The following is a 25,734-nucleotide window of genomic DNA, read 5'->3' on the forward strand; positions in this document are numbered from 1 at the left end:
GAACTAACGACAGGCCCTCTGACCCTCACGAAGATGGCAACTCACCCCAAGTATTTATATCACAACCTGTGGCCCACACTGCAGTAGGTTAGTCTGGAGTTCTATTGCTTACACATCAGGTTCGAGGCAACAATGCCTGGCAGCCTTACGAAGCCATCATTCTGGATTGGGCCAATCCTTCAACAGAAGCTGAGGGCATGTACGTAGTTAAAATTGCAGTGCAAGGGTCCGGTCAGAAGCAACGTTTGATTCGGCACCTTGTTTGGGGATAACTTCAGCTACAATTTACCAGGGGATCCATTTCAGCGTCGAGATCATGTCAAAGGCTTTGCTGATGGCAATGGGATGCATACATGGAAACATCATTTGGTAACGTATTACAACGGGATCATGAACCTGACAAGGCTTCCAGCTGTCCTACAAGACATGTCCAGATGTCATCTTCAACACGCTGATTATCACCAACCTAATCTGTTCAAGCCTAAGAGACCGTAAGTACATGAATTTGGGGAGATGGGGTATTGGTGTGGCTTTTTTTTCACGACAATTTAGGAGCTTGATGGTTCTCGGTTCATCTCCTCGAGTGCAAAACCGTCCGGTTCATGGTCATGATCAGATCTGCCCTTTGATACCCCGAGGGCTTCTCTCTCCTGGTTCACTCGAAGACCAGTGTTCTCGGAGTTGCCTGTCCATGAATGAGAGCCGTCCCGGCAAGCTTCTCCTCTCATCCAATCAGAGCCACGCCCGGTTAGCTCAATCGGTAGAGCGTGAGACTCTTAGAATGCCTAAGCAACAAAGTTGCTCTGGTATGAGTACGCGATCTCAAGGTTGCGGGTTCGACCCCCGCATCGGGCTGTTCCTATATAAACGATTGATTACGAGCATTGCATGGCTTCTTTTTTGCCCTTCTCTTCTTTTTGAGCTCAAGTTGGAAGGGTTGTACGATCATCAAGACCTTGCTTCTTTGTGTGATGTCTGTGGTTTACGTCTCGTCGGTCGACCTGAATACCTCTGAACAGTGAGATCATCTCACTTTGGTAAGATGTTCAGTCGAATAGCTGCATTTTTTCCATCATCATCATCTGGTAGTAGGCTCTTCGCCTAGTAAGGAACTGGCTTTGCAAATACACATGGAAGCACCTCAGAAAGCGAATACCCCCATGTGTTTGACTTTGGATACCCTAGCTTAGCTCAGTATCAGCATATCGATGTCACTCTCGCCATCCACAAGATACATTGCGTATCTTTAGCTTCTGACCAGGGGTAAGCAAGTGATGCGTCCTCATTAAAAAGTGGCTCGGCCAAGTCTTGAGGACATGCGCCTTGTGGACATCTGCAATGGGCTGATATTGGCAGTGGCTTCTAAGATCAAGTCCCGACCGAGTACCGGACGGAGCCAGTGTCTATCCAGGAAATCAGTGACCAAGAAGTGCTTGCACAGATGAACTGGCTTGATGGCGATTACCTCTTGATCCATGATCCCATCACAACGTTACATCAAGTGCCAAGCCCGACAGTTGGGTTCCTGGTGCTCGGGACAGGTCCATACAAGGTCAAGCTTCACGACAATGACATTAGTGAAACCACCAGAAGCATCGCATCATAGCATGGTTTGGCACGTACTAAACACGTCGGCTAGAACTGGTCTTACTCGTAAATGTGGTCAAGAGAGAGTCCAAACAAAGTTGAGGCTAAGCGGTTCGACATGCCTGAGTACCCGATCTTAGAGGACCAACACTCCCGCGCACAGAGAGACAAGGAGTGAAAAGATCCCGGCTGTGGCGCTAGGATGTCATCCCCGGCATGTTTCCACGGCACGACACTTCTTACCGAATAAGGAATGGCATATAGCAGTTTATACGTCTGAGAGAGGCACTCGCAACAAAGTGTCCTCGTGGGGTAAGGCTGAGCTCGCCTCTGAGGAAGCAATTTTGCACCCCTGGGAAATCTCGTGGTTCGTCGCCATCCGTCAGGACTATTGCGTGCTGCTGCCTCATCCGTCATGTGGTGTCAACGGTTCCCCAAGCGAGGGATAACTGTGGCACCCCCGAGGTGATTCATCAGAATGATCGTGAACTACTCCTTTCGGGGAGTTGATCGCCTCATTACCCCATCAATAGTGTGTAGCCAAGACCGTCGGCTCGTCGGAGTAGGGAATGACAATTCATTAACTCCCCGTTTCCTCGTCCCGCGTTGATTGAATCTTACTCTGGTCGTTGCATCCGCTTGCCCTTGGACATGGCGCCGATCAAGTCCCCGATGGCTTTCTTCGCCCGCCGACAACCCGGAGGCGCCGACGCCGGACTCCCCGCGGCAAGTCGCTGAAAACGGGTGGCTCTTGGCGGGAGATGTTGCAATCCCTCATCCAACCTGCGGGTGTCGCCAAGACTGAAATGGTGATGCCTGGACGGTGATCGCTTGGCGAAAGAGCTTCTGGGTAGAACAAGAGGGCCCGCTTTGACTTTCAAGTTCCTGCGTCAGACCAAAAGGTTAAGCTTGTTTAAAGTCGGAGATTAAAGAATTTGTACAAAAGTATACGAGTCAGTAGTTAATCATTCAGTCTCGAAAAGATCCAGAAAGAGTGGGTAAGAGAGATATCCACCTCATCAAGTAAACCCAACGTAAATCACACACGGTAGAATATTGTGCCTGAATTGTGCAAGCAGTCAATGACGTCTGTTCAGGTCATCATGGGCTGTTACCACAAACAGGGCCCATGACAATCGCATCTTACGTACAGAAAGCCTGTTGTTTGGCTACTCTTCTAATTTACCTGACCTCTCCATCTGTAAGGGTAGACTTGTTGACCCCCATCTCGAAGCAAAAGTGTCTCACGGCCATGCCGCGCGACCAACATGTGATATCTACTGCATCAGAGGCGCATTGCGTGATTGATTCGATATTCCCGTTCGTCTCTTGGCGAGGAGGATCAGCTTCTTCAGCCGCAATCCATCATCCATGGGGAAGGCAACCCAAAAAAAGAGCTACCTCCTGGGGGGGAAAACGCAATCCTCGAGGTTTTTGGAGACCCGGAGGTGCAGCTTTGGGGAACCCGTCGTCGTCGTCGTCTTACCCACACCCTCGAGGAACATCAGGATCCCTGTTTATGGCGCAATGCCCTTGTTGTTAGCTGGTTGCCCCCCTTCTTCTCGAGTCGCGCGCGCCGCTGCCGCCCGATGTTCCGCTATGGTTCTGCCTAGTTTTTGTACCTTTCACTCTTGCCCCCTGGCGGAATGTCGCTCGCCGGCGGCCCAGTTGGAGAAGAGGAATGGGGAAATAGGATAGGCTGTGTTTATCGCCGTTATGCTTAATTCGACCGTGTGACCTCCGTGTGGCCGCTCCGCCAGATCTCCTCCTCCGGCCCCGTTCACCAGAGCCTCATCCGGGGAGAGAACTTCACCGTCCCCGTCGCGGCTCGTCGAACGGCTCTCGGTGATGCCCTCCATCGTCGAGGCAAAGGTCAGCAGCGTACAAAAAATCCTGCGGAGACAAAACTCCACCCCCGGTATGAAGCGCCAAGATGCTGGGCAATCTTGGCAGCGGAGCCCTCTCCCCCCGTTTGTGTCCGCCCGTTCGCAGAGTCGTTTCGTACGACTAAAGAAACGCACCCTCTGGAGGAGTGAGAGGAGCGACTCGCCAAGAGCTGTGATGGGGGTCATCCCGGCATGTCGCCGAGTCGATCTTTTGGCAGGCAAGCCAATCCTTTGTCCAGCTTTGATGTGAGGAGTTTGCCATGTTTACTGGGTCGTTGTTGCAACGGGACCTGTCGCGATGCCCCGATCCTTGGATGAGGATGTGTTGGGCTGCTCTCTTGGCCCACGTTATGTTACACCCGTCCCGTCTTGTCTGGAATAAAAAGACGACTCTGTCCACGTATGGATCCAAGTATCGACATTGTGTCCCAGCCTCTCGGGTCCTCGCTTCTCCTCAGAATCTTCTTCTCCTTTGGTTGGACCCTGAGCGCATGCAGGAAGAGCCTTTGAACGAACCCTAATTCCTCAACCAAGTTGTACCTTACCTGTACGCTGAAGCTTCCTGTATGTGTCCCTGAAACCTTCTTCTGCTTCAGTGACATGTGAGCTCGAGCTTACACTCCTCGAGGTTCTCTTTGGAAGATTAGAAACCCCCCCCTTCTTCAACTGCTGCATACTCCAACAATGGCAGTCCCCCCGATCCTCAAAAAGGTCGGCAAGTGGCTGTCGCCTCCCCCCTCGACCTCTGAGGACGGACGTGATCAATGGAACTCGCGGGCCTCTTTCCTGCTGGCGGCCATGGGTGGCTGCGCCGGCATGGGAAACCTTATTCGGTATCCCTCCCAAGTCTACAACAACAACGGCCTCCAGTGGTTCATTCCCTACCTCCTCTGCGTCTTCCTCATCGCCATCCCGACCCTGATTCTCGAGGTCAGCATCGGCCAGGCCTACCATGGAGGTTCTGTTGTTGCTTTCAACAATGTCAACCGTCGTCTTAAGGGTTTGGGTTTCAGTCTGTTATACATTGGCTTCATCGTCGGCCCGTACTTTGTCGTCAACCTTTCATGGATCATGATCTACTTCCGCAACTCGTTCAAGAATCCCCTGCCGTGGGAAGGACGAGCTGAAGAGTACTACTACCAAGACGTTGTCCAGAACGTCGACGCTATTCCCGGCAACAAGACATTCAACTCGGTGCAGGACTACGTCAAGTATCCTGGTATTGCTCTGATCGGCGAGACTGTGGGATGGACTGCCTTTACTTGGTTCTTGGTTTGGATCTCAATCTTCCGTGGCATTGGTCAGACAGGCCGTGTCGTCTACTTCACCATGGGACTACCTGTTATCATGACCATCATCCTTGTTGGTCGCTCCGTCTCCCTCCCCAACGCTGGCCGCGGCGTCAAGCTGTACTTTGGCGAGTGGAATGGTGAGAAGCTCGCAAGTGGTGATATCTGGCAAACAGCCGCTGGCCAAGTCTTCTTCTCGACAGGTGTTGGTTTCGGCTACTTCAGTTCTTATGCGTCTTACAACCAGAAACACTCCAACGCCGTCATGGACTCGTGCCTGATCGTCGCCAGCAACGTCCTATTCGAAGGCTTTGCCGCCTTTGCTGCTTTCGGTGTTGTCGGCTACCTCAACATGATGCCTGTCCCCGGCGAGAGAATTGGTTCCTTTACCATCGGTTTCTTGACCTTGCCAACCGCCATCACCACGCTTCCTGGTCAAAACTTCTGGGCCTTTGCTCTCTTCTTCACTCTCATGGTTCTCGGATACAGTTCGGCATTTGCCATGCTTGACGCAGTCGTCACTCTCGTCATGGACACCAACATCAAGATGCGTCGCGAGTGGGTTGTCACAGGTCTCGTCATTATCTCATTCCTCGTCTCACTCCCCTACTGCACCGAGTTCGGCTACGCCCTCTTGACTGGTGTAGACCGTTGGATCAACGATGTGGCCCTGGTGTTTGTCGTCTTTGGCGAGTGTGCCTTCTCAACCACTTTCTACCGGTGGAGGGACGTTGCCGGCCAGGTCGGAACTCCTGCCTTTTTCATCTGGAACTTTGGATACTATGGTGGTATGGTGCTTGGCGTTGCCATTGCCCACGCTGTCAGCCCTGAAGCTGGTGCAGGTGTTGGCTTTGGTCTCTTTATTGCTGGCTCGGTCATCTCTGCCATCATCGGCAAGACACCTGATTCTGTGCCTCCAGCTCTTGAGTTCACTGAAGAGAAGGGATTCATTCGCAGGACCATTGGTAGGAGCGCGGCTCTGAACCGCGTCTTTGGTAACGTGTATCTCACTCGATTTTGGTACCTCGCTTTCTACTCGGTAAGTCATACACTTGCATCACTCCTCTCAGAACCCGCGCTAACTGAAAACAGGGCCAGCAACTCCGAAGAGATCTCAACGTCATCGTTGGAACAGGAAAGAACTGGAAGATCCCCTCATTCTGGCCCATCCTCCTCCGCTTCATCTCAGCCCCCATTCTCGCCATCATCTACGGCTTCGCCTACCCAGCGTTCCACGATCTCCGCGATGATCCCCTTCACATCCTCGGCTTCGCCATCGCTCACATCTGCCTGCTCCTGATCGGCCTCGGCGTGCTCGTGCCTCGCTGGTTCGACTGCATGATCCCTCCCAAGCGCCGCGACGAGGGCAAGATCCCATATGCCCCCAACGTGCTGCTGGAAAGCACCGATGCTCAGCAGAGTGACTCGATGGAGGCGGGCGAGGGCGTTGAGGGCTCCAGCGAGGAGAAGCGCAGTTAGAGAGGATATTTTGTTCTTTGAGACATGACAAGCATTATACTTTCAGGTAATATTTGTATCTTATATACCACGATTGGAGGCGAAGAGGAGATTGCTCATTCATACCCCCATGTCCCTCTAGTTGAGGGCTTTGCAATTTGATCTTGCTCGTCACTCAAAGAGTTGAGTGATGAGGGAGCCATGAATAAAGGCCCGCGAATGACAATTGTCACGCTGAACAGGGCATATGACTGATCCTTTCTCTGTGTGAATGTCTGGTGCCTATTTGTGAGTTGGATATCGTAACGCGAGTTCAGGCTGTGCCTATTTTACCGCTATTTAGGCAAATGGTAAGCATCGGGGATTTATCACGCCGTCTAATTCACCAACAATCATTAAAGATTCGTAACCTTCTTGACCTTGAAGTTTTAGAGCAAAGTCAACTTCTTCCACTAAAACAACCCATCCTAGTATTTCCCTCACGATGCTCACCAAATCCACTCACGTCTTCGCCCACCACGGCCTCCCTCTTGAATGCGACGTCTACACCCAAGACGCCGCCTCTGACACGCACGTCTTTCTATACTTTCATCCAGGAGGACTTACAGATTGGGGTCGCGAGTTTATCGGCCCATGGTTCGTACAGGTGAGTTCCATTCAACTCGTCTCCGAAAAGTGGCACCTGTCTAAGATTATGCACAAGGCTTGTCTCCAGCGGAAATGGACCTTGATCAGCGCCAGTTACCGGCTCATGCCTCAAGTGGGAACGCAAGGTCTTGTCGATGATGTTTCGGCGGCATATCAGTTTGCAAGATCATGGGCTGTCAAGGATGGAAAAGAGCGGCCAGTCATATTGGGAGGTGCTAGTGCCGGTAAGTCAAAGATCACGATAGCTTCACTCAACCAGATGCTTATAAGCGTTGTTAGGTTTCTTTAATTCTACCTTGGTCATAAATAATTGCTCGCCACCACCTGTCGCTCTGCTGGGCATTTGCGGACTTCACACCTTTCGTCATCCTTTCTACAACTCATCGACGCTCCTCCTCCCAGAGCCCATCGAGGATGCAGACGTGGCCGAGTTCATCAGCAGACCAATCGAAGTCGGCAAGCAGGAAGTGGGAAGCATCGCAAGCTTTGCACTGGAAAAGCTGCTGCCTGATGGATCAAAGAACCCCAACTACAAAGCACCTCAGGCACCGGTGATTCAAGATCCGCCCAAGCACCCCAGAGGCCACCTCTACGAGTACTACATCTACAAGAACGCCTGGCTCGACTTGGTTGGAGAGATCGATGCCGGGTATACCTGGGCAAAGGACCCAAGCAACAGACGACGAGTCGAGAACTGGCCACCTACCGTTCTCATACACGGAGACGCAGACCTGCATGTGCCTCTGAACTCTGCCGAGCAAGTGAGAGAATACCTCGGCGACGACAAAGTGAGGCTGTTTGTGGCAAATGGTCTGCACCATTTATTCGAGACGTTTTATTTCCTCGAGGATGATGAGCCGGGCATGTCTGCTATTAGAGATGCATTGAAGTGCCTTGACGGCATAATTGCAGCAGCATCGGAATAAGGCGGAAGTGAAGAGGTTAGACATTCTTTCTCCTGTTAGAATAGACCTAATTGACTATGAGATATAGAGATGACACTGCAATTATGATATTGATAAGGATCCAGAGCGCACATGTGTTGAAAGCCAGACTTACCAATTCTGACAAATGCCGTATCACAGAAACATTCCTCTTTCCCTTTGCTTCTTCATCAATGCTATCTTTATCAACAACTTATTCTTGGCAATGGCCAAGAAATTCTTCTTGAGGCCAGCGACACGTCCAGATGATATGACTTACGATAACCCAAACAAAAACCTCATCTTCACACACACCAAGAAATAAGCGAACGAGGCCCATGACGTACGCTTTACCAGCTGATATCAGGTGAGGCAACAGACCGTCATAAATGACAAGCAGCCCCTCGTCAAGCTCGCATCCTCTTTTTTTTTCGCCTTGTTTGTCGTACATTGCCAAGTCACGATGCAAAGAATCCCACATCCCGGTTCTGTCTACGATAGAGTAGAAGACTTGGCCGGGGGAGGAGAGAGAGAATTGAGGGGAACACACGTCTTGATCACCTGGACTTCAATCCATGTCCTGGGGTAAGCGTAACCCAAGAAAAAAAAAGGACTTGAGGATGAATGTGGAAATTATGGCCGATCCTAGCAAAGACGTGTCACCGTAGGGCGTTTGGAGTGAGGCCAAGGGGTAAAAATGTCACCGATAGGATAACAATTCTCCTTATTCGAAACGTTCTAGATCGTTCATTCATTCATCTTGTCTTTGGAAAACCCCGAGCTCACAGGAGACAATCGGAAAATCGCAAGGCGGCTTGCATTGCCCACCCCAGACTCTCTCCAAGATATGACTTCAAAAACCCGCCGATCATATCAAACCACCCCCTCTTTCACTCTTTTTTTTTCTGCTGCCGCGGCAAGCGAACAAACCCCCGGTGAGTGGTGCGTACCTGCAGTTCATCGAGGTAGTATCCCGACTGCTCGGTCAGGAGTTGCACATTCTTCGCATTCGCCACGAGAGACAGACCGAAATTCCTCACCGACTTCGCAACCTCTTGCCTCATTGTCCACATGGCTTGTGGAGAACGCCACCTTTTTCAATATTGAATGAGAAAGAAAAAAAAAGAAGTCTCAAAGATCCAGGCTGAACTCTGTTCTTCTCTGTAGCCTCACCGCCGAGGGGAGAAATGCAATCCTGTCCTAGCGGCGTGGGAAAAAGAAAGCAAGAATGCTTCGGTTCCGACGACATTGGATAGCCCGGAAACTAGTCCTCTTCGCCCCCCCCTCCCCTCTTCCAAGGATCCTTTGTGACCGCCATGGCCCTGCCCATCATTGACAAGGTTGAGATGCCTCTCCGCTCGCACAGGCTTCGAGAATCAGAGCGTAGACCCTGTCCGGTTGATCCAGATCCAATCATCCCGCGTCTCACAACTCGCATCTCCCATCGCCTCGGCAGAAATGACAGGTCAAGCGCCGTCTAACCCGCGATCCTGGTTCGCGGCGTTGGGCAACAACAACATTGAGACGATCAACGCTCAACATCAACTCCATAGTACCTCATCTTTCTGTCCCGCCTATCCCGTGACGTCTGTCTCATGCATCGAACCCTGTATGCTCTTGTAAATTGTTTCTCCAGAAGAAACGATGCGCCGCTAGAAAAGGTCCGTAGTCAACTCGGATCGCCGGGTACCAAGACCCGAGTCTATCCCAAGTCGTCACTAGGTTAGCTAACCAAACGTCTCCCTACCTTTGTAGCCGTGTACATCCCCATCCCCATCCCCATGGCACAGGCACAGACAGCACAGCCTTGGTCAGCCCTTCCGAATCTTCTGGCCCGGCTTGATTCCCCGTCCGTTGGATCCATGTTTCATGCCTCCCTCCATCCACACACCGCACTCGGAGGTCATCCGCCGGGCCTCTCTCCTTGACTCTGTTCAGCTCTGCTCTGCCTCTCTCTCTCCACTCCCTTGATAGACCTTGTCCTTGTCTTCCCCCCGTCTCCTCATTATGCCGTGACTCCTCTCCATTCCATCCGCCACCTCATCTCTCGCTTAAATCAGAATTCATCCCATCTCTTGACACCAGCCAGACTCGCCATCATCCATTGGTCACCACCACCTGCCAGTCCTTTCGTTTCGCAGGTCACTGACAGCCACCACCTCCATCGACACATGCTCACCCCATCCTGACAGCTCGGCCCGGGTTGCATTAGTGCAGGAGTACAAGAGTGAGCCTTGAGGCCCTCCATTTTACGCTTGCTTGATAGAGTTTGGAACCCTTGCTCATAGGCCCATCCTCAAGTCCGCCTCCACCGGATCACATTAGTGCCCGAGTCTTGGGAGCTAGAAAGAAGCACTCTTGGGGCGAGTTGTTAAACCGCCGCCTGCTTCTATTTATCGCAGTTCCCGCAGCATCTCGGTCAGGCTCACTGCCAAGAGTCAGCAACATTACCAGTTACCGTCAGGCTATGACTTGCAGCTACTAACAGCAAGAAAATACACGGCAGAGATTCGTGTATCGATTCACAACTGATTCAAAGCACTCCGGCGATCCATACCAGGAACTCACCTGTACCATCCGTCAAGTTAGCTTCTTCCATCTCAGCAGAACCAAACAGGGAGGTGACAATCAACACGATGTCACCCTCCAAGACAGCAGAGCCGTGGCGGTTGACAGCCTCCGAGGCCCTCTCCAAAATCCAGGCTGATGAGCTCTCGGTCCAAGACTACGCCAGGTCTCTGCTCGAGAGGATCAAGGCTCGGGACGATCAAGTACAGGCCTGGGCACATCTCAACGAAGATCTGGTGATCGAGCAAGCAAAGGCCCTGGACGAGGTACCAAAGAAGAGGCGAGGTCCCCTCCATGGACTGCCTATTGCGGTCAAGGATGTCATCTACACCAAGGGTAAGCCAACCGAGCACCAAAAGGGGATATCAACTGACCTCACAAGACATGCCCACCCAACATAACTCGTCCCTATACGAAGGAAGCTTTCCCGAGGTTGATGCCGCCTCAGTCCGCACCCTTCGTCATGCAGGCGCTCTCATCTTTGGTAACTCCCTTTCCCCATCCACTCGGGATTCCCACTTACAATCCCACCCCCAGGCAAGACGACAACCGCCCAGTTCGCTGCCGTCCACGTCGGTCCCAAGACCCGCAACCCCCACGATCCTCTCCGCACCCCCGGCGGATCGTCTACCGGCTCCGGCGCCGTCGTCGCCGACTTCCAGGCCCCCCTCGCCCTGGGTACCCAGACCGGCGGCTCCATGATCCGGCCTGCCTCGTTCAACGGCATCTACGGGCTCAAGCCCACGTGGAACTCGGTCTCCCGCGAGGGGTCCAAGATCTACTCCCTGACCTTTGACACACTGGGGTGGTTTGCTCGGTGTGTCGATGACCTCGCGCTCTTGGCTGATGTTTTCGGCATCCAGGATGACAAGAAAGAGGAGCATGCAACCGTGTTCGAAGGCGTCAAAGGTGCGCGTTTCGCCATTTGCAAGACAGTCGTGTGGCCCTTTGCCGGCCCTGGCACCCAAGAAGCCTTGTCCAAAGCTGCCGCCCTTCTTGAGGCCCACGGCGCCATCGTCGAAGAGGTCGACCTTCCGCCAGAATTCGACAACCTCCCGGAATGGCATCGCGTGGTCCTTCACTGCGAAGGCGGCACCGCATTTTTGTCAGAGTACCGTGTCGGGAAGGATCACATCAACCAGGTTCTTGTTGACCATGTCGAGAACATCAATGGGTTCACCCGCAAGGAGCACCTGGAGGCGTTTGACGGCATGGCCGCCCTCCGACCCAAGTTTGATGAGATAGCTGGACGGTACGCAGCTGTCATCACCCCGAGCGTGCCCGATGAGGCTCCTATTGGTCTCGAAAGCACGGGGAGTCACATCTTTTGCTGTATTTGGAGTGCAAGTCCCCCTTGCTCTGTCTCTCGTCTTGCCAGGAGAGCTAACATGGACATAGGCCCTGCACACGCCCGTGCTCAACGTCCCCGGCTTCAAGGGCGCCCACGACATGCCTATCGGGGTGTCCCTGGTAGCGCCACGATATCGTGATCGTCATCTTCTCGACGTCGGCAAAGCGGTCGGTGAAATCTTTGAGGCTGAAGGCGGATGGGAGACCAAGTTGTAAGCATGCCATGATGGTATGCGAACACTTGAGCTGTCAGCCGTGGTCTAGGCCACATCTTCTGAAACGGTTGAGGGTTACAACGGCGCATCGTGGAACTGGAAACAGGTTAGAGGTACAGGTACAGGTAGACGGCAACAGGAACGGGTAAGACCAGGCGTCTTCAGGAATAGTTAGTATGGATGTTGAATGCTTTTCGTATTTTCCCATCAGGGCGCTGGACGATTCGACTCTCGTCGACAAAGGAGTCTATATCCCAAAAACCCGTCCATGACCAGAACCGCTGACATTAATTGCTCGTTACAAAGATAATAACTGTGCTCGCAACCCTGGACCCGAGCCCCTCGTCGTCCAATGCCCACCCAATATTACAATTCATGCTTGCGTGAATAGGTAACCGTACATACTCCGGAACGTGGTTTCCAAGCCCTTGGCTTCACAAATGTGAAGAAAATGCTGAGAATGTGAGTGAAGGAAGAGGGTGTCAAGTATTGCCCGATAAAGAATAAACAAAAAGATGCCTGTGGGAAAGATGGCCCAATGTGTTGAAGTAGCTCATCGCTTCACGGGGATGATCTTGTCGATACAATCGGCGACCTGTCACGAGATTAGTTATCATCCATGAAAGATTGAACTACGAATACTCACCTCCTCGAGTAGCACGCCTTGATTCCGCAGATAGTGACCCATGCTCTTCACAAGCTCAACCTGCTCATCAGGAGACAGGCTGGTAATAGCAGTCTCGAGAACAGTGCCAAGGTTGACCTTGTGGATGGCGATGAAAGTGTGGTAGTACATGTAGGCGAAGAAACCCATGATGAACTGGCAGTCCATGCGATCAGTGATACCACCGTGACCGGGAATGGAGTCGCCAAAGTCCTTGATCTTGAAGGTGCGCTTGAGACCAGATGCGAAGAAACCGCCAAAGGGAGCAATTAGCGAAGCAAAAGTGGCGAGGTTGAGGGCGTGGAGTTGCATGGGAGCAAGTGTGACCGAGAAATGAGTGTTGTCAGGAAGGAAGAAGAACTGAGGGAGCTCGTATGTCTTGAGAAGGAAGACGGGATTAGGATCGCACTGAAGGCCGGTAAAGACATTGGCGCCAAGGTCGTTAACAGGGCAGATAAAGTACTTGGATCGCATCATGATGTTGACAAGGATCATGCCAAAGAGGATGGTCATGATCCAGGCACCGACAAAACCCTCGACCGTCTTTTTGGGAGACAGCTTGATGAGCTGGGTGCGGCCAAACATGATGCCGCAGATGTAAGCAAAGATGTCGTTGGTGATGACCAGAGCGGCGGGCAAGAAGAACCAAATCATGCCCTCAAACACATTGTTCATGATGAAGTGGGCTTGGACCACAATCAGGTAGAGAGCCATGTGTGTCCAAGCAAAGTTGGTGAACTGGAACTTGTAGTGGCCTGCCTGAAGGGAAGCAACAAAGAAGACGAAACCTGTGGGCGGTTAGAGTCGGCAATTCAGATACGTGTATTGGATGCTCACCAAAGACATAGAGAATGAAGCTGATGAAGCGGTGGTGAGTCGCCAGAGGCAGCAACACCTTGTCGACGAGGACAATGTGCTTGAAGTAGTAAATGACAGTCTCGCCGTAGAGGAAGTACATTGTCGTCGCAAGCCAGTACCAGTTGAGACTCTTAGTGGAGCGCAGAGAGCGGGCGCGACTGGGGACGTTGGCGATGGCGATGACCTCCTTGAAGGAAATGATCTGGACGGCCGTGATGATGCAGATGATGTAGATGTGGCCCATGAAGAGTGCCGTAAAGAACATGGCGAACATGACAAAGGTCCAGAAGGTGCGCGTCATGAAGTTGGCCTTCTTCTTTTCGTACTCGGTCTTCTTCTCTTCGGGAGTGGGAGGCTTTTGCTATCATGACCAGTCAGTTACTGTGGCTTCTCGCCGATCGAGCTCTGACGATGGAAAGCTTCCAGTCTCAGCCGTCAATTGCGCATGCTCACCTCGTTCACTGTCTCCAGCTGAGCCTGGTTCTGGAACTTGGCCTTGGTGGGAGATCCATCCTCACTGCTGAAGCTGGATCGTCGTCCGTCGGAGCCGTTGCGGTTGGGGAACCTAACCCCTCTCTTTGATCGAGCCATGGCTATTGAGAAGGTGTTTTTCGGATACGCTGCTGCTACTAGTGGTGACTTCTGTCGCAGAAATGCTGCTTGCAAGCTCTGCAATGTCCCGCGTCGTCGGTTGGCGTTGGTCGAGGTTCCGGTGAACTCGACTTGTAAGCGGGCGTTCGCGAGAAGGCCTCGTCTCGTACTCTTGAAATAAATTCCAAGCAAGAGGCTACTATCGCAGCTTCGTTGCAGTGTCGCGCTGTCCTCGGGACAAGCTCAAGATTGCTGAAAAGAAACGTGTGGGCAAATGACGACGTAGGATTATGGGTGCGTCCGCGGTCAGAAAGATGGCTCGACTCGAAGGGGAAAAAAGGAAGGAAGTAACTGGCTGTCCGTCAGCGGTTCGCGCTTCTTGAGGACGGAAGCTGCGGGCGCTGTCGAGTGGGCAGGTGAGCTCACTCTCGCGATAATCTGGCGATGATGATGGAGATGGGAAATGGTGGTTTTGAAAAGTCGAGCTGCGTAGCCCGTCACTAAGTGAACGTTAGCCCCCCAGCATTTCCGAGAAGCGGGTGGAGGGTTTTCCCACCTGCAAGCGTCAGTGTCCGTTAGTGCTCTAGCTGTTAGTGGGTGTCCGCTGTGCTGTACTGTGCTCTGCTGGGCGCTGACGCTGGCGCTCCTGGAGCCTTGGACACGCGCTAACAGCATGGAACACGTCCGCCCAATCTCAACCAAACTTCCACTCCCAGCCAGCGGAGTACTGTTCCATCCCCCGCGGCTGTGGCTTGACGTGTCCCGGTTCCAGCGGAGTTCTGGGGCGCCAAGTTGCGCCGGACACATCGGTCGGGTTTTACATCAAAGCCGGCCAGGTATCTCCTCGTTCCCGAGCTTGAGCCACTTCCTGGGCCCAGGCATACTATCCCTACGCAGTATTTGCATGCTCCATTGCTACATAGTTCACAATGCCATTATAACACGGATCTCGCTTGAATACCGTGGCTGCTATCGAGTACAAGACGGTGAACAAGCCCCAGATGCAGGGGCTGATTAACTGTGGGACACGGAGCCGCCCAAACAAGCTGTTCTCATAGGGCGAGACCATCAAAGAGAGATCTGTTGTCAGATCCGCCACTTTAAAGACGGAAAAGGACAAAGGGGCTTGTAATGGCTGTCAACGGAGTTGAAGCTATTGCCGTCAGGACATAGAGCATATCCCGTGTGATCGGTAACTCGACTTCAACATCCACAATCAACCCGGTCCCGAGCTGCTGATTTTGGCTCCTCTCCGAAAGGCCGATGGGGTCTTGTTCCCCTTCTCCGCCGGCCGCTGAGTAAGGACCTAAACCCTAACGTGGTTTCTTGTCGGTGACGTCGCGTGTCGATTGCATTGGACTTCGTGGCATTGGAGAAGCGCCAAGCTTAACTGGTAATTTACCAGCCCGCAGCATCCGGCACCAGGAGCATGATCCCCACAAGTCATCTCTCCGGCTCTCGCTCTCGCTCTCGTTCATGCTTCCACTCGGAGCTGGAGGTGAGAGGCCTCATTCCGGGAGAACACCCCGTGACCTGAGGTTGTCTTCTGGAAAAGCACTTTTTGCTCCCGGATCAAGGTGCATCAACGTTGTCCAAAATCAAGCTTGACGACCTCAATGACGCAGCTGGCTCTTCACATGCTTCAGGAATGTGTGAGCCCCACTCACACAAAACTGCGCCACGCTGTTCCTCAGGAACGTGGCTGATGACCTTCAGCTCACCAGCCACAAACAGCAATTGAGCTTCTTTACTACCCACGTGATCTCGCGTCGCGTCTTCAGATGTTTTCAACCCTGTCACCAGAGGTCGCGACGGGACCATTTGCTCCAGGCACCAGGTCTTCAGCTTCAGTCTATCGCTCGATGGAGCTGGCCCCTTCCCTCCTAAACGCCATGAATCATGGACTTGGACGAATTCTCAGATGACGGCCTCGACGACCTCCCCGATAACGCCCTCCAAGAGCTCGAGGACAATGCTATTCAGCTCACGCAGGCTCATGCAGCCTCAAAACCACCGACGCAACGCCAGGGAAACGGATCTCCAGATGTCATTTGGGTCGAGGATGATGATTTAGATACGACTGAAGTCACCAATGACGCAGGCGTTCCCATCGGAAGACCTGTCATTGACAGCGCCCGGCAACAGCAGATTCACTCGTCACAGAACCAGCTCAACCCCGAGTCTCGACGGTCGATTCCGCCCCCCAACCCTCGATGGAACCCGGCAATTGATCCTGTGAAACGACGTCCAGCAGGGCAGGCTCCCCCACGCCACCCGAGTGCAGGACCGCCCAGACAGCCTCTATACACGTCGGACCAGTTCCAAACACAGAGTTCCAACTTGCCTCCACCTCAACACAGCCAGTTTGCCCGACCTCCTCTTCCTCAGAGCCGCCTTGGGCCTTCTCAAGCGTCTCAGAGTCAACATGGCGATATTCTGTCAGCACTCCAGCTGCGAGTGCGGGCACTTGAGACCGAGCTTCATGCTGCCCGCGGTGAGGTGTCCATCATACGATCCAATTCTGTCAAGGCGAAGCAGCAGCACGATGCAGAGATGGCCCGTTTGAAAAGGCTCAACTCGGAGCAGTTAGCAGAAAAAGAACGGATTGCTGAGGCAGCTGTTGCCGCCCAGCAGAGTGCCAACACGGAGCTGCAATTTATTCAACAAGACATGAGAGAGGTTAGCAACCGAGCTCGTCAAAAAGATGTCCCTGCAAAGGTCGGATCGGGCGTCACAACCCCCCGAAAGGCGTCCAAGTCATGGAAGATGGCAGATGGCTTTGACGAGATGGACATTGTCTTGAGCCCCAGCAAAGGACAAGGACGAAGCAGAAATCCTGGCTCTGTGGCCCCCCATGTGGGTGAACGAACGCCCAGCAAAGGCAAAAGGAAACGACCTACAATTGACAGCCCAGTCATGGCGCTGGAGACTCATACAGACAGTTTTGACAGCAGCACTAGCAAGCCTGAGCCCCCTGTACTGCAGGCGCCGATTGTGGTTGCGGCGCCGCCAGCTCTTCCTTTTGAGGTATGACCTTGAATTCTTTGGTTGGAATTCAGCTAATTCGTCTCCAGTTCTTGCAACTTGTGCTAGATCATAGCACTCTACACAACCAGCCGCCAACCTTTGACATCTTGTCCCGGTTCTCTTTTGCCTCAGATCCAGACACATCCTTTTCGGCCATCATCTTCCAGAAGATCCCTCTGATGGGAAATCCACTACGCCCCATGCAACAACTGGTGGACTTTGCAAACTTGATGGTAGGAATCTGGAACCGTTGTATCGAGGAGCAGCTGTGGGAGCCTATCAAGTATCTGATTGCTCTCATATCATTCACTTTCTCGCTTCACGCTACCGAGGTGGCTCCCCATGTTATACCGAACCTTGCTCCCCCAGTCCACGCGACAATCTGCAACCTAGCAACGTGGCGTAGCCGATTTCCAGAGCAAGAGCTGCTCAAGAAGGAGCAATATCTCGCCATGGAGGAGCATATCAACATAGTTGACGTTCTATCTCTGCTCTACACCACGTCCCTCGCTTGTTCTACCGCCACCGACCCGGAAGACCCAAGCCAGTCCAAGGCGGCGCTCTTCTGGCAATGCATGTCCCTCGACCCCATCTCTCTTCTCATGGGGCCCAGGCAAAAGCTGGCTGATATGCTTGGGATGCTGGAACTGCTTGCTGTATCTTCACTACCCGACTCGATTGGGCCTATCACGGATGATCAAGACCCTCCGCATGTGGCTTATGCCATGATCAACTTTGTTTCGGCCAAGCTTAATGACTATCCCCAGTCAGTCACAACCCGGGCTCAGAAGCATATCGTTCGCTTGGCGGCACTGAGGACGCTTCGGTCTTTTGCCCGATACCCTTTCGGCGCTATCCAGCTTGCGTCTCACAATCTTGCACTTCCTCGGCTGGTTACTTGCTTAAGTACCAGCATTGACGAGTTGTACGACCAGCCAATTCCGCCCACCATTTTGCCGCAGACCTCCCAAAAATGCAGGTCCAGCGAGGATGAAGCGACTTCAACAAACATCTATCGTATTATCTCGCAAAGTGTTCTCCTGATTCACTCTCTTGTGACGGGTCCTGAGACGGCCAATATTGCCGACTTCGGCCCAAAGCTCTCGGCAGCTTGCGGCGGAAGCCAGCGGTATCTTCTCGCGCTTGGACGGCTCACATTTGCAGAAGAGGATTTGGTTTTGGAAGCCGGGATTGATGCAGAAACGGCCGAGGCGGCGCACGAATTGCTCGAATTGGCGGTGACGCCTGACGAAGGAGAAGTGGTGAGCGAGGCATTTGGGGAATAGTATGGCATGGTTTGGAGATTGTAGGTCGGTTTCAAAAAGGAGCATGCATATTTGGCGTTTAGATGGAAAAAACATGAGCATTTACATGGGCTCGAGATGGGAGTCGAACTATCTGGCAGGCGGCTATTCTTGGGTGACGGCGTTTTGGAAAAGTGGGAGTGATGAGATACCAGTATACAATGGAGCCAACAACTTGGCAGCGACGGTGGTAGTTTTGATCAAGGACATATTTGTACTCTCGCGGCTATAGCTCAATACAAGCAGACAAGCGAGAAGGGGACCGGGTTATCGTGAGTCATTGAAGTAATTTAAACTCATTGCATGCCCAAAGGCCAGATTTGCCTTGATCTGCCCTCGGAGTATGCAATGAGGTTAACTTACTTCAATAACTCGCTCTAACTTCTCACTCGTCGACGCCCGCTTCACTCACGACCAGCAACCACCAACTCCAACTCCTCGCTTCAGCATCGCTCACTCACACTTAAACTCAACCATTGTACGAAACATGGACGTGGTCCCTGCATGACAGATTAGACTTTGTTACTGATGTAATAATGTCAACTCACCAATGGTTCTGAGTCAGGTCGCCGCGGTCCTCCATGGTTCGCCAGCTCTCCCAGTTCTTGTTCGTCCCGTCGACGGACGTGGTCCAGATCTTTTGTCCCCAGATGACGTACTTGAGGTTCAGAGCGGCGCGGTTCCTCATGCACCACTCGGCGATTTCCTTGCCAGAGAGAGTAGCGGACTATTCACACGTTAATTATCACATCAACGCGAAGAGACGAGGTTCACTTACACCACCGCCATCAGCACACATGAAATCAGTCGCCAGTCCACAGCAGTGATCAGACGATCCAGGACAAGCGCAATCCCTCTTGCATCCAATCTCCCTCACACGGCCAGGAAAAGCCGCAACGACCTTTTTAGCACCGTCGACAGCAACCTGCTTACAAGCCCCGACAGCCGGGATATTCGGCGCCGGGTACCCACCGAACCCGGACCCGCCAGCGGAGCAGCACCGCATCTGCCCGGGGCCGGGACACTGGTTTGTCACGGAGCTGCCGGCGCAGTCGGACGTCCAGCGGCAGTTCCCCGACGCCCCGTTTGCGCAGTTTGGCTTGGAGCAGCACTTGATGTTGGCGGCGTCGGCGGGGCAGGCTCCCGAGATGGAGGTTCCGCCGGCCGAGGTGCACGCGGCATCGGTGATGCACACGCCGGCGATGCCGTTGGGGCCGTAACAGGGCTCGTTGGAGGCCGCTAGGGCTGGGGGGAGGAGAAGAGGGAGAAGATTTGTGAAGCGCATGATGTGATTTGTGAATGGGTAGGGTAAAATGTCGGTGGTGTGAGACTTGGTGATGTACTACTCTTTATGTACTTACAACTGCTGGGCAATGGATGGCCTTTTTATACTCGTCTCCTCGAATGAGCTTGCCCTCTTTCTAAGCCACAAAACGATCATCATCATCATTACATGTTCCACGCAGCATCACAAGAAATCCCGCCCGCTTGTTTCGTGTTGATCAACACGGGTTGCCTCTCCGTTGCCGTCACTTGTGTCTCGTCGCCAGCCAGTAAAGATGATCAAGCACTATCATTTCTATTCTTCAGCATGAAGCCATGATCCCCAATCTCCACCGGCGTCACAGAGTCACGTCCAGCTCCCTGTCAATCTTTTTCAGCTCTCCCGTCCAAGCTTCCTCTTTGAATATTCCCTGCAAGCATCCCCCGTTTAAAATCGGAAGGTCGTAGTTTCATCGCCCGACCACCCGGCCGATCATCAAGATCAACATCCTCTTTTGAGCGACGATCCCTTCTTGGCAACGCTATCTCCAAGCTGAACAAACCCCTCGCATCCCACGTGTCGTAACCGTACCGCCCAAGTCGGCAGTTGGGATGCCCTCAAAAACATGCCATGCCAGGGCCGGAAGATGCATCTTTGCGTCGGTGGCTTGTTTCGGCCCACACGGGGATGGCTGCATGGTTCTGCAGGGGTGATAGCGGGAAACGTTCAAGTTTAAGCTTAGAGATAGTCGATAGATGAGACAGGTTTCTCCCCTGGACATAATCCGGGGCAATTTTGGGCCGGCAGTGCGACCAAGGGAAAACACTCTATAGACGGAACATGGTACGGCGATCCTCGAAAGGACGACATCCGTAGGGCGGTGTTTCGTATTAAACGTTGGGGGTGATACCTGTCAAGTGCCTATTGACCGAGACAATCCAAACGACACCACAAAGTTGCTCACCTAGTTTTGGGTATTGCAGCTCGGGCAAACCCTTCCCTTCCTCACGCTCTGGATACACCCCTTGGCAGAGCAAGAAACGCTGACGGCGCCGCAACTTCGAAACTTTTCGTCTGATTTGGCTGACGAGCCGCACTTTGCGCAAGTGAGCTTGTGCATGTTGACCAGTTGGACCCGGAACGAGACCATGACGGCCGAGGGATGTTCAGTATATAGTGACACGTCAAGTGGTTGGTGGCTTCAGTAGTCGTTGGTTCTCCAGGACAATCTTGGACAGTTGGATGAATGCCTCCGTTCAAGATGGTAAAGAGCGAGCAACAAGCTAACGAGTCGTCTTTGTCTGCTCTCTTGAGGAACTTATAGGTAGACACAGACGAGCAGTGAAACATATACTTAACTCAGAAACTATAGTAGGAGATGCGAAGAAGGGTCAGTCAAGCCCCTACCGATAGTCACCTGGAGTTTTCAACACATTATCATTCATCTGACGCCTCATCGTTCATCCAATCATGATGCCACGGAGAGATATCATGTCCTGAAGCGAGGGCCAAGAGACAACCGCCCCTTCCTACGAACTCACTGGCTATAACATGTACTTGGAGGGGGACAAGTGACAGGTCACAGTTGATCATAGCAGCTTAGTCCTGTTGCACTTAAGTCAGATTGATCGCGAATGTGTTGATGTGAAGAATTAAGATTATTAAGGTTATAAGAAACTATAAGTGCACAATCAAGTTGCAACCATTGCCGTTGCTTTTCTCCCCTCCATAGCATGCCCTTCTTCCATCCCAGTCCTCGTCTTTTAAGCAAAGAAGGGGAAACCAGAGCGGCCTGAACCGCTTCCACTTCCACTTCCACTTCCACGGCCAGAGCCGGAGCCGGAGCCACCGCCACTTCCGCTGCCTGAACCACCGGAGCCAGATCCAGAACCACTGGAACCGCTCCCGCTTCCACCGCTCGATCCAGAACCTGATCCAGCGCCGGAGGATCCCGAGCCGGATCCACCAGTGCCCGAACCGCTTCCGCCTCCGCTCCCTGAACCTGAGCCGGAAGATCCAGAGCCACTTCCTCCACTTGATCCTGACCCTGACCCTGATCCAGAGCCTCCAGCGCCAGGGCCACTTCCACTTCCACTGCCCGAACCACTGGAGCCTGATCCTGAGCCGCTTGAGCCGCTTCCGTTTCCACCGCTCGATCCTGAACCGGAGACCGAGCCCGAGCCACTTCCGCCTCCGCTTCCTGAACCGCTGGAGCCCGATCCCGATCCCGATCCTGATCCTGATCCTCCTGAGCCGCTTCCGCTTCCACTACCACCACCTGATCCAGAACCCGAACCGCCAGAACCACTTCCACTTCCACTGCCCGAGGTACCAGAGCCTGATCCTGAACCAGAGCCTCCAGCTCCTGAACCACTAGAGCCAGAGCTTGAACCAGAGCTTCCTGAGCCGCTTCCGCTTCCACTGCCAGATCCAGATCCAGAGGATCCTGAGCCAGAGCCTCCAGCCCCTGAACCTCCTGAACCAGATCCTGAACCAGAGCCACCAGAAACACTTCCGCTTCCTCCACTTGATCCTGAGCCCGAGCCTGAGCCGCCAGTGCTGCTTCCACTTCCACTGCCCGAGACACCAGAGCCTGATCCTGAGCCAGAGCTTCCAGCTCCTGAACCACCGGAGCCAGAACCTGATCCAGAGGATCCTGAGCCAGAGTTTCCAGCCCCCGAACCCCCTGAACCAGAGCCTGAACCAGAGCCTCCAGAGCCGCTTCCGCTTCCGCTTCCGCCTGATCCAGAACCCGAACCTCCGGAGCCAGAACCACTTCCACCACTGCCTGATCCCGATCCTGAAGATCCAGAGCCAGAACCGCCAGTGCCAGAGCCGCTTCCACCATTGCCGGAGCCTCCTGATCCTGATCCTGATCCTGATGATCCGTTACCGCTTCCTGAACTCGAGCCACCAGTACCAGAACCACTTCCGCTTCCTCCTCCGTTCCCTGAGCCAGAACCAGAGCCGTTACCACTTCCGCTGGCTGAGCCACCAGATCCTGATCCAGAGCCAGAACTATCAGTGCCAGAGCCGCTGCCAGTACCAGAGCCTGAGCCACTAGAACCAGAGCCGCTTCCGCTGCCTTGACCGCCTGAACCTGAGCCAGATCCTCCTGAGCCAGAGCCGCTTCCATTTCCGCTGCCTGACCCAGAGCCAGAACCACCAGTACCAGAGCCTGAGCCGCCAGAACCGGAGCCGCTGCCGCTGCCTGAGTTACCACTGCCAGAACCAGAGCCGTTTCCAGTTCCACTGCCTGATCCTGACTCAGAGCCACTTCCACTGCCCGAACCGCCAGCGCCTGACCCGGAGCCGCCAGATCCTGATCCACCATTGCCGGAACCACTGCCGCCCAATTCCCTATCTCCTGAGCCTGATCCAGAGCCAGAGTCTCCAGAACCAGAGCCAGAGCCATTGGGACTGCTTCCAGTTCCGCTGCCCGATCCGCTTGAACCTGATCCAGAGCCACCAGTACCAGAACCTGAGCCGCTAGAACCAGAGCCGGAATCACCTGAGCCGCTGCCGCTGCCTGAACCAGAACCTGATCCAGTGTCTCCTGAGCCTGATCCAGAGCCGCTTCCATTTCCATTGCCTGAACCAGAGCCTCCTGAACCAGAGGCAGAATCTCCAGAGCCAGAGCCAGAGCCGTTAGGACTGCCTCCGCTTCCGCTCCCCGACCCAGAACCGGAATCATCAGAGCCCCCTGAACCAGTGCCTGATCCAGAGCCAGAGTTGCCGGAGCCTGACCCTGAACCGCCAGAGCCGCTGCCGTTGCCGCTAGCTCCGTTGTCTCCCGAGCCTGAGCCCGAGCCAGAATCTCCGGAGCCAGATCCACTCCCGGAATCGCCAGATCCAGATCCAGAGTCACCGTCGCCCGAATCTCCATCACCTGAACTGCCGCTCCCGGCTCCGCCATCTTCAGGATCTGAGTTTCCAGAGCCCGAGCCGTCTGAGCCAGATCCAGACACAGATCCGTTTCCTCCAGCTCCGTCCTCGTCATCTGGATCTTTGCTGTCACCGGTTCCGTTGCCGTCGTCTCCACTGCCGCTGCCGCCGTTCTCTTCGGGGTCAGTTTCTCCTTGGCCCGTCTCTTGCGGAGATTCTGTCTCTTGCGCGGATGTTGCGGCTTCTGTGTCGGTTCCTTGGGCAGATTCTGTTTGAGGTGTAGATCCAGTCCCTCCTTGACCAGTCTCTTGTGTAGATTCGGTATCACCTTTGCCGGTCTCTGTGGCTTCTTTGCTAGCCTCCTCATCAGCCTTTGTTGCCGATGCCGACTCCATCTGCGATATTGAGTCTGTCGTTGGACCTGCTCCCGAGGCAGATTCCGTTTGTGACGTCGAGTCTCCCTGCGATGCCGAATCTGTCTGTTGAGCTGATCCTGAGGTAGGTCCTCCCTGTAATTTTGTGTCTGTCTGGGTTGCTTCTTCCGTCTGCGGTGCCGACTCTGTGCTTTCTCCACCAGTCTCTTCCCCGGACTTTGTCTGTGAGGCCGAGTCCGTCTGTGATCTTGATTCTGAGGTAGGCTCCATCTGTGAGGCTGAGTCTGTTGGTGATGCAGTGTCCATCTGCGAGACGGATTCTGTCGGCGTAGAAGTTGCTTCTCCACTGCCGGTCTCCTGGGCGGATTCTGTCTCACCTTTGCCGGTCTCTTGTGTAGATTCAGCGTTTGGTGAAGATCCGGCCTCCGTAGTAGATTCTCCCTTTCCAGTCTCTGTCTCAGATGCTGTCACTGGTGCGGACTCAGTCTCCTTCGTAGGCTCTCCTTCACCAGTCGCCGTCGTAGAGTCATCTGGGTTTCCAGCAGACGAGCCACCATCACCAGAGCTGGTCGCATCCGGATCAAGCCCCGCTGTTGAAGACATGCCGTCCTCCGTGGACATGGTATCCGAGGGTCCATCTGATGTCGGCGAAATTTCAGGTGCGCTGGTACTGTCAGTCTGACGAGCATCTTCAGAAGCACTGGAAGGCTCGTCTCCGCTTGTGTTGGTTTGTTCGGCTCCAGTAGTGGCACTCTCAGATCCAGTTCCAGTCTCAGAGACGGCTTCGGTAGCAGTATCAGATTCTTCGTTGATGCCCTGCACATTCACCTTGTCATCGCCACCAGTGGGTGTTGCACTGCTTTCGGCAGAGTCAGTTGTAGCCGGGGCCTCAGATGAGTCAGTCTTGTCAGTTGAGTCGGCCTCCTTGGTTGCGCTCGTCTCGTCCCCGCTTGTGCTTGTCATACCGGCCCCTGAGGTAGCACTCTCAACAGCGGTAGAGCCTTCGGAGGTTTCAGCATCCGAGGAAGAGCTCTCAGAAGGTGGGGCCGAGGTAGCATCCGAGGAAGTTTCAGCAACTGATGTTGTGTCTTCAGAAGTTGAATCAGCTGAGGTAGCGTCTCCGGAGCTTTCAGAAGCTGTATCTGACGTGGCATCCCGAGATGTTTCAGCAGCTGAGGTAGCATCTCTAGTAGTCTCAGCAGTTGAGGTAGGGTCCTCAGAAGCTGGAGCTGAAGTAGCATCTTGAGAAGCTGAGGTATTATCTCCTGAGGTTTCAGCAGCAGAGCTGGCATTTTCAGGGGCTTCAGTTGACGTGGCATCGTCAGAAGCCTCAGACGCTAGAGTTGAGGTAGCATCTCCAGAGGTCTCGGCAGCCGAAGTGGCACTTCCAGAAGTTTCAGAAGCCGGGGCTGAGGTGGTATCACCAGAGGTTTCTGTAGCTGATGTAGCATCATCAGAGGCTTCAGCAGTAGAGGTGGCACCTTCAGTGACTTCGGAAGGTGGGGTAGAGGTAACATCTTCAGAAGTTGAAGTTGGGCTGTCAGTTTCAGTGCTTTCAGAGACTTCAGCAGCTGAAGATGAGCTTTCAGAAGCTGGTGCCGAGGTATCATCCTCAAGGAATCCGGCGACTGAGACGACGCCTTCAGAGGTTTCAGAAGCTGGAGACGACGTGACATCTCCAGAGGTCTCAGCAGCTGACGTGGCACTCTCAGAAGCTGTAGCCGATGTAGTATTGTCAGAGGCTTCGGCAGTCGATGTAGCATCCTCAGAAGTTGCAGAAGCTGGACCAGAGGTAGCTGAGCCAGAAGTCTCAACAGCTGAAGTGGTGTCTTCAGAAGCTTGA

The 25,734-nt window shown here is 53.6% G+C and overlaps 6 protein-coding genes across 6 annotated transcripts; 4 read left to right on the plus strand and 2 right to left on the minus strand.

Annotated features, from left to right (window-relative positions):
* Positions 1–4,157: 4,157 nt before the first annotated feature.
* Positions 4,158–6,241, plus strand: NCS54_00798600 (Hypothetical protein; the record flags this gene model as incomplete). Its single annotated transcript, XM_053153387.1, has 2 exons — positions 4,158–5,801; positions 5,855–6,241. 2 exons carry the CDS (start codon positions 4,158–4,160, stop codon positions 6,239–6,241), a joined length of 2,031 nt encoding a protein of 676 aa, XP_053009362.1.
* Positions 6,242–6,704: 463 nt separating this feature from the next.
* NCS54_00798700 (Hypothetical protein) lies at positions 6,705–7,794 on the plus strand (the record flags this gene model as incomplete). The annotated part of the gene is made up of 2 exons (XM_053153388.1): positions 6,705–7,092; positions 7,148–7,794. The coding sequence occupies 2 exons, from the start codon at positions 6,705–6,707 to the stop codon at positions 7,792–7,794; spliced, it is 1,035 nt and encodes a 344-aa protein (XP_053009363.1).
* A 2,633-nt stretch (positions 7,795–10,427) lies between these two features.
* NCS54_00798800 (Hypothetical protein) lies at positions 10,428–11,925 on the plus strand (the record flags this gene model as incomplete). Its single annotated transcript, XM_053153389.1, has 4 exons — positions 10,428–10,695; positions 10,742–10,843; positions 10,897–11,702; positions 11,758–11,925. 4 exons carry the CDS (start codon positions 10,428–10,430, stop codon positions 11,923–11,925), a joined length of 1,344 nt encoding a protein of 447 aa, XP_053009364.1.
* Positions 11,926–12,477: 552 nt separating this feature from the next.
* On the minus strand, positions 12,478–14,037 carry NCS54_00798900 (Phosphatidate cytidylyltransferase; the record flags this gene model as incomplete). Its single annotated transcript, XM_053153390.1, has 4 exons — positions 12,478–12,519; positions 12,571–13,376; positions 13,426–13,807; positions 13,900–14,037. The coding sequence occupies 4 exons, from the start codon at positions 14,035–14,037 to the stop codon at positions 12,478–12,480; spliced, it is 1,368 nt and encodes a 455-aa protein (XP_053009365.1).
* A 1,899-nt stretch (positions 14,038–15,936) lies between these two features.
* On the plus strand, positions 15,937–18,350 carry NCS54_00799000 (Hypothetical protein; the record flags this gene model as incomplete). Its single annotated transcript, XM_053153391.1, has 2 exons — positions 15,937–17,064; positions 17,112–18,350. The coding sequence occupies 2 exons, from the start codon at positions 15,937–15,939 to the stop codon at positions 18,348–18,350; spliced, it is 2,367 nt and encodes a 788-aa protein (XP_053009366.1).
* A 487-nt stretch (positions 18,351–18,837) lies between these two features.
* On the minus strand, positions 18,838–19,689 carry NCS54_00799100 (Hypothetical protein; the record flags this gene model as incomplete). Its single annotated transcript, XM_053153392.1, has 3 exons — positions 19,147–19,689; positions 18,917–19,095; positions 18,838–18,868 (listed from the first exon to the last, which is right to left on the minus strand). Exons 1-3 carry the CDS (start codon positions 19,651–19,653, stop codon positions 18,838–18,840), a joined length of 717 nt encoding a protein of 238 aa, XP_053009367.1. The 5' UTR covers positions 19,654–19,689.
* Between the last annotated feature and the right edge of the window lie 6,045 nt (positions 19,690–25,734).

This window comes from Fusarium falciforme, chromosome 6 (genome assembly GCF_026873545.1).
Source record: "Fusarium falciforme chromosome 6, complete sequence".
NCBI lineage: Eukaryota > Fungi > Ascomycota > Sordariomycetes > Hypocreales > Nectriaceae > Fusarium > Fusarium falciforme.